Source organism: Gavialis gangeticus, unplaced genomic scaffold (assembly GCF_001723915.1).
Source record: "Gavialis gangeticus isolate Ggan-Ray unplaced genomic scaffold, GavGan_comp1, whole genome shotgun sequence".
Lineage (NCBI taxonomy): Eukaryota > Metazoa > Chordata > Crocodylia > Gavialidae > Gavialis > Gavialis gangeticus.
Window position 1 is genome coordinate 62,222,251 of NW_017729034.1, and position 8,394 is coordinate 62,230,644.

Consider the following 8,394-nt stretch of genomic DNA (forward strand, 5'->3'; position numbering starts at 1 on the left):
TTACCCTACTAACAACAAAATTATAGGAAACCAAGACATAAGCTGTGTAAATACACAAATTTCACCCTTTGATTAATCATATTTTACTTTCTTCTGAGAAGGGCCAAGGAATAGGAAGGGTAGTTCTCAAAGGAAAGATTTTTACCCTGTGAAAAAATGAAGAACACTCTCACTATTTTACTGTGCTTGTGTGGAATCTCTGCTTCAGGTCTCCAAAAATAAAGTCTATTTCCATCATTAAGAGCCACAGAAAATGAATTTCTTACCTCCCATCCTGTCTGCGGTACTCTTGTTGTTGCTCTATTCTGATCATTGGCTTCACCATGCCCCGTTCAGCTGTGCTGGATGCCGATGATGTTCTGTCACCATCCAGTCTGTTGGTGCTCTAATTTGAACACAACAGATGTTTAATATGCACACATCAGATCAGCCAAGACTTACACTCATCACTATAAAAAAGGTTTATTAATTCAGGAAAGGGATGAGGAATTGAAAGGAGGGAGTGCAAAACAGAATGCAGCAGGTGTTCACTCTACAATACAAGAGAACACTGGTCATTCAAAATATCACAACAGGCAAAGGCAGCTACTTGGTAATGTTCTGTCAGGAATTTTAAAGCCAACAACAGTAAACATAAATGTCCTAATATAGAGATTCCACAGTCCCTTGCTTAAAACATCTTTAATGCAGATTAAAAGAAAAGCTAACGGTAAGGCTGCCTTTCTACAAATGTTAGTACAGAAGTTAAATAAGCAATGCAAAGTTAAAACCAAGTTTTAAACAACCTGATTAAGGAACCTTCCCTTCAACTGCTCAGTGTTTATTATACTTTCGGCTTGCGTTGCTTTTTCACTAACTGTTCAATAACCAGTCTCCCATACTAATAACCTGATTTTCCTTTTTAAAAAGGGCTGGCAGAGGGGGAATATTAGTCTTCACTATATATCAGCAACAGCAGAAAGTGGCACAAGTATTTCTTCCTTTTTGCCAGACCTCTTTAGTTTGCATCAAGGGCATCTTGCAGAAGACTTTACAATTTATTCTCTCTCAATTTATTTCATATTCTTATATCACTAAAGAAAAAGCCAAGTACTGTACTGTGCTGAGTACAATCACTGTATAACCCTTACTGTATATACTGAAAAATATCATCAGTCTATTTATGCCCCTAGGAGCCCAAGAGTACTTCTCACTGTACTACAAAAATACCTTTAATATTATATTGGTATTTTTCTTTTTAAACAGGCATTTTCATGAAGAACACTTAGGGGTGAAAGACCTGCTCTGGATTAAGGATTTCAATATTAAGTAATAACACTTCAGAAACATTTTCATCTGAAGATCTCAAAGCACTTTATAAAAGGTTAGCTAGTCAAATTTATTGTTAAAAACATACCTCACACAGACTAACTCCTTCAAATTAAAATACGCTCAAATTTTCCTCACTCAAAATATGAAGATTGCTGTGAGTACCTCTAATATTCTAAAAATATTTAGAATACACTTAATGTACTAACTGCAATGCTTTCATGCCTCAGTGATTTTACAGTATTGCTTTAGCTTAAGTCAGTATTTGGTGCATCTCAGTTCATTTCACTCCTCGCATTGTAAGAGAAAAGCATCCATGCAAGACACATACAAGTGTTACCACTGAAACGGTTACAGAAGAGGAGGTAGGAAAGAGACAATAGATTTTTTGTGATAACATGGTCATATGTCACAGACAAAAATTACTAACAGACTTGAAATATTTAACACTATTAGAGCTCTATAAATGTCACTGCTGCTGAACCAATGACACTAACTTTTCTTAGATTCTAAAATTGATAATAGTAATAAAACATGAAAGGAAATGCATTTTCAAGAGGATTACTACTTTTCAGACTGCTGAAATTACTCAGCTCATCTCACATTCTCTCTCAAGCATGTAATAATACCAGCGAGAAAAGCATTAACAGTTGTATCATTTTATTCTACTTCCTGGCTTCAGGAAAATTTAACTCCTAATGCAGTCTATTAACAGAACTGCATCACAGAAATGCATTGGAACAAAAAGCTTACCATCTCATAAAATGTTAATAACTATGTTTACAAAAGACAGCATGTTTGTTTAATGAGTAGTTGGGCACAACCATTCTATTTAAGTCCGTTGCCATTAAAGCTTAAAAGCCCATTTAGAGTTTTAAAACTTGGCCAGTCATTCAAGTTTCACATAAAGATCTACACATTAAATATCTGATAGCAATCTCCTTGGGCTAAATATGGAATTATTCTTTATCATGTACTCTAAACAGCAAAATATGCCCTTTGCCAATTAATCCATTTCTTCTAAAACTTGTGCTAATAGTCTAAACCTCTAAGCAGTTCAACTGTTTCCAGAAAGTACAGCTGTTTCCTAAAAATAATTTTCGTCCCACTTATAGAATGAATGTAGGCATGGTACATTATTGTGTGCAATGTGGTGTATATACATATGTACATACGTGTCTCTCCATTATGTTATTGTTCATACATGCATGGACATATATACTGTTTACACTGACTTACCTCACTCCATTATATATTTTGTTTGTAGGTAGATAGATAGCAATAATATATAATGGAATATTAATAAGAAAATAATAATATAAACAATACTATATAGCAAAGCAAAACATATAACAAAACACTCTCAACACACATACATACACATTTTGTAGCTGGGGAAAAATTTGAAAAACAGCTGCTCTTTTCTGGAAATACTTAAACTGCTTAAAGGTTTAAAATATTAATCATACGGTTTTCATTTTTGACCTAACAAAGTTATAAATCAAACTTGACTCAATTTATTCCACAGTTTCCCAGTTTGATACCTTGCTTGCTGGTAACGCTGTTCCACTGTGAACATCTCCCTCCAGATCAAAGGTTGTTTCCTGAACAACTCTAGAATTAAGACAAGAAAATGTCTAATAACATTTCAGAAGAGGTCAATTACAAGTATCCAGTGTAAACAAACACTGATTGCAACGCAAATTCACTACAACTAAAATTTCTCTGTTAAACCCCTTTTATCCTAAAAATCTGCATGTCAATTGCTATGCTGATAGCATTGTTTTTTTTTATACATGAAGCAATATAATATTGATACAGACCATCTTCTTTTAAATATATCAAAGGATCAAAATGGGTAATTAAAAAGTAAAGTGAAAATCTTTTGCAAAATTTTGTGTTTATTGCAGAAGTTTTAGTGTAAGGTTTTGGTCCAGTCTTCAGTAAGAAATGTCCTTTCACCATATCATTTAAGTCAGCTGGTGCAGCAAAATATTTGCCAAAGCAAATAATCTTCAAAACGATTTTATCCAGTTCAGATTGTACTATTAATAGAGATATTGCAAGAGAGGTGACAGTCCCAAAGAACTGTTGTTATACACCAATACTTTCACAGGTCCAGGAGGAGCCTAGACGGTCCTTGAAGCTTCCTGTCTGCTTCTCAGATTGGGGAATCTGGGGCAGGGGAGCAGGCTGTGGGTCTTTGTCTCACTACTCCCCTTCCTCCCAAACCAGTTCAGGAGAGGAAGGGAAGCAGCAGACACTGCTGCTCCTTACCTCTTCCCCATACCAGGAACTGCCAGGTTTGGGGAATGGACTGGGGGGCTTTGCCTTGCTGTTCCCTCCACTGCACTCCCAGAGACCAGGAGCAAAAAGGAAGGCTGATCCTGGTCTGGGAAAGGTGCATAGAGTCTTTCCCACTGCTCCACTCCCCCCAGGGACTAGAAGGAATGAAACAGTGACTGGTCCCCATGCCTTTCCCAGACTGGGGTCACCCCAGCCTCTTAAAGGTGCAGAAAAGCAGGAGAGGGGGACTGACTGCAGGCTGAACACCTGAATGCTCCCTTTCTCCCAGTGAGCAGCATAGTAGCCTCTGAAATGCACTGATCTTCAACCAGTAGAAACAAACACCTACTTGTAGGTATAGCTGTCTCTGGACCTTGCTGCTTTATATATATGAGCCTATTATTTAACAAGCATGATTCTATTAGCTAACAGATGTACATACTGTACGCTTTGTGATCTTGGAAAAATTAAATACAAGGTGTTTGTGTTACATCAAGAGCCAAGTTCACCACAACTGATTTTGTTTTTAAAAAAAAAGCACAAAAAGGACAAAAAGCTTGTTTATCAGTTGCCTCTAGATCAACGGCTGAGAAGAATTAAAACTTAATTCATAAAAGAACGTAACAGAAAACAACCTCCCATAATATTCTCCACCTTCTTAAATTCAGGGTTTAAATGTTTTAAGGGGTAGCTTGAATTTTTAACAAAAATCCAGAAAAAGGTGATGATAGAAAAAAAATATACATCTAAAAGAATTATCCATTTGTTTACATCATCTCTCATTTTCTGTGCTCAACAATTTTCCTATAAACCATTTCACCATGGGTCATTTCTTACATAACCAGTTTCAATGACTACATTTCTACCCAGGTCGTCATACCCTAAATTTTTCCCCTGGTCCCTTAAGATTGGGCACAACAGCCAATACTTTATATTTTCCAAGCTGCACAGTCTTGGTCAAACTCATGTGGGCCTTGAGTATTGTCATAACTATGGACCTATCTAATTTGCAGTGGTTGCACCCCAATTCCACGGCAGCGATTTTGCAGGTGGAGCCCCTCCCCTCCCACACCTGATTGGCCAAAGGGCCCCAGTGGTTCTGACCCTCACCACTGACTGGCAGCAGGGACTGCCTGTCATGTGGCCCTGCCCCTCACTGTTGATTGGTAAGGGCTGTCTGTCATAGTCCCACCCCTCACTGCCAAACGGAGAGGGGCAGGGCTGCATGAAAGGCAGCGCTAGCAGCTAATCAGCAGTGAGGGGCAGGGAAGGCAGCCATATTGCTCACAGCCCTTCCAACCGGGTTGCCACAGCATGCTAAGTACTGCTAGCTCCTTCTGGGGAGGAGCATTTTCTTTTCTGTAAGTTTTATTTTCCCCTCCCATGGATTTCACAGGCATTGCTTGGATTTGGTAACTCTTTAGTCATAACCATTGGACAGGAAGATCTAACACCATGTAATATTCACTTATTTATCTATATTATGCTCTACACATGATATCTGATCATGCAAAGAATCAATAGGTAAGAAAGATCTGGACTACCAGACACAAGACAGAATAACTGTAATGTAATGTAATTGGAAAGCAAGGACACAACAGTAAAGTGGCAGGTTAGGACCCTATTCTGTGTCAAATGGAGTTTCACTGGCATTTAAATTTCTACAAGAGAATCCAAATGTTTCAGTATTCCTATTACACACCCTGTACAGAGGTGTGTATAGGGTGTGTAATAGGAAATAGTACATTATAAAATATGCCAGACAACTACGGTACTTTTCTCCTATTTTTCCCCATTTTAATTAAATCTTTCAAATGAAACTCTGGATTTTAATATTTAAGCATATTATAACAGAATAAGAAAACTAACCTTATATAAATGAGACTCGTTAATTTTAGTTAATACATAATACTATTTGTGAAATTGATAAGACTGCCTTGCAATGCATTAAAATTCCTCTTTTTTAGTGTATCTGAGCCACAGGAGAATATACTTGTCTATTAAATAATGAAATAATGCAAGTCCTAAAGAGAGCACAAGGTGGAGCTACAGTATTAGTTAGCATTATAAATTTAACTTAAACGCTTAAGCTCAAAAAATACTTGCTCACCCAATAAACCCATATGCAAACAAACACAAGGTATCTGAGTCTTTGTTTTTCACGACTCAGTTTTCTCCCCCCAAAATAAAATCACTACACTTACCCAGTTTTGTGTCTTGGACCTTTGACCATGAGACCAGCATCCAAAGGCCTTTTAGGAATAATATGATCCTGACTGGGATCCACAAATTTAAATACATGAGAAGACCCAAACTGAACTTTCATGCCACTCTGCAGCATAGTGGTCTCCGAAATACGCTGACCTTCCACATAAGTCTCAGCATCAATGCTTCTTGGGGTAACAGTAACAACTCCATCCATATTGGTGAGGTCACAATGGTGTGGCTGAATTCCTGGACCGAACAACTGTAAATAGAAATATTTAATAGTTCAAAAATGACCTAACTCTAATCTGCTGCAGAAAACAAAACCGCATGAACCACACTTCACCCTAAGCTATAGCACTATGGTTTTATTCTTGTGTCTGAATTTAACAGAAACAGACATTATTACATTTGATCAATAATTTAAAACTTCACTTTAGCATACTGTGATAGGGGGCCATCTCAGAGCCGGGTCTCATCACTGTCCTGCACACCTGTCTAGGGCGGCCTTTCCTGCCCCATCTGCCACACCTTGATGTAATGATACCAGATGTAGCCATGCAGGAGGCTGCCCATTTTATGCCCTGATGCCTAGGGCATTATACATGGCTCTGAATCTTCCCCTTACCATGGTCCATTCCTCACAGATGGCATCCAATTCTTGTATTACTCCCCTGGCCCCTTAATTGGGCTGAACTCTGCCTCTGACCCAACTTGGCTTCAGATGTACCTGGGCCTTCTGCCCCCTCACTAGGGCCTCAACTTCAGCTACTCCAGTTAGCCCACATGGCCCTATAAGGCCCTACTCTAGACAGCTGCTGGTCACTACTCCATCCCCTCACTGGGGACCACTATCTTGCACCCTCAGTGGGGCCAATACTCCACCCTCTCACTGGGGCCACAGGGCCATATGCCCCACAGGCCTCAGGTGTCTGTAGACGTGCCTGGACTCCAATCACAGCCTATGGCCACTCAGGCCTCTGGTGTCTGCCGACATACCTGGACCCTTCCCCAGGCTCCACTCAATGGGCCTAGGCCCCCATGCTTTGTCAGGGTGCACTCCTCTAGCCTTCCCTCTCCACAGGGTACCAACAAGGCAGCAGGGACTGAGGCTTTCTGGCACCCCATACTCAGCCTTCACTAGGGAGGCACAGGTGTGGCAGTTCCTGGAAGCTGCCCTGCCCTGCCACAAGCAGCCCCACCCCACCATCCTCCTGAGCAGGATGTAGTTTTAGGTCATTCCCCAGGACCAGGAACCTCCTCCATCCCCACAGTTCCTGCCCTTTACCTCCAAGTGTTCTGGGAGCAGCAGCTCCAGCTAGGTGGGGTTCTCCCCCGGGCTGCTTAAAGCAAATCCTGGCTCTACTGCTCAGGGCCTGCTCTTATTCCCTAGCAGCTACACCCTCCTTCCAATCAGGTGGCCTCCTACTGGCCATGCAACTCTCCTGACTGGCAGTGTAGTCACCTGCAGGCTGCTCTGCTGCCTGCTCTGGCCCTTAAAGTGGCAGGTACCAAAGGTGCCCTGCCACACACCCTCTCTAATGAAGGTAAATGTGATTTCTGCAGCACATTTTAGGAAATATTTTCATTTTAAACACATTTTGCACCTTATTATGGTGACCAAAATGTTTTTCTTTAGATGTTGCCAAAGTATCATTTTATTCATTACAGAAAAACCTCAAACCTGCAAACAAGTCAAATTAGTGAAGAAAGATAATTCAAGATAGTCTGCTCTTATGCCACAGGTTCCACGTTGACTTGGGGCAAGATTCTAAGCCTCAGTTCCCCATGCAAAATTGGGAACAACAGCATACTTACCTCATAAAGGTGCCATGAAGACAACTGCATTAAAGAATACCACAATTCTTTGGGTAAAGGCACCTACTGACCACCTCAATTTACAGTTTAATTGACTGGTTTTCTTGCATACAGACTGGCCTCTGGCTCCATCTAGAAAGAGCACAGACCATCTGCAGATGCTCTCTCAGCCTGGAAAAGGGTACTTTTACCCAAAAGCTTGCAAAGAAGAATTTTTCCACCTATCTGAGTTGGTCTAATAAAAAGATTTCAGATTTACCCAATATAACCTTGTCTGTCTATGTCCTTGGACCAACACAGCCACAACCTACAGCCTTTAAAGAATACCAAGCTCTGATACCAAAGGTTGTAATTAAATTGTTCTTGACTGGATTTTTGATTTAAAAAAAAAAACCAGGCCTTCAATTATTTTGAGGCAAAATAGGAAACAAACTAAAACACTACGACTGAAAGGAAGTCATACTGATGTCTACATTTAGACTCATCAGCCCTCTAGCTTCAAAGGGTAAATCAGATTGGTCAGGAAGAAGCAAGTGGGGTAACAAGTGGATTTTTAATACATTTTGTATTAACACTTAATAATGTGAAAGTCCGAAACAGGCTAAAGTTGAATAATTCAATGGTTAAGATCACTAAAGTACTAGGCAAATTCCCACGGTCTCACACATGACTGGCTGAAATTGATCAGTTCTTTCACTTGAGACTCTCTCCTTACCTGGATAGAACTGTCATCAAATTTTTCTGTTCCAACTTCAGTAACACTTAATTGTAGACTAT

General features: G+C 39.9%; 1 protein-coding gene across 1 annotated transcript in view; it reads right to left on the reverse strand.

Moving 5' to 3' along the window:
- AFDN (afadin, adherens junction formation factor) overlaps positions 1-8,394 on the reverse strand; it is a 182,195-nt gene that overhangs the window by 108,854 nt on the left and 64,947 nt on the right. Inside the window, exons 11-13 of the mRNA XM_019526929.1 lie at positions 5,799-6,061; positions 2,853-2,922; positions 267-385 (exon numbers count right to left, since the gene is read on the reverse strand). Coding sequence (XP_019382474.1) covers positions 267-385; positions 2,853-2,922; positions 5,799-6,061 — 452 coding nt within the window. The remainder of the gene's footprint in view (positions 1-266; positions 386-2,852; positions 2,923-5,798; positions 6,062-8,394) is intronic.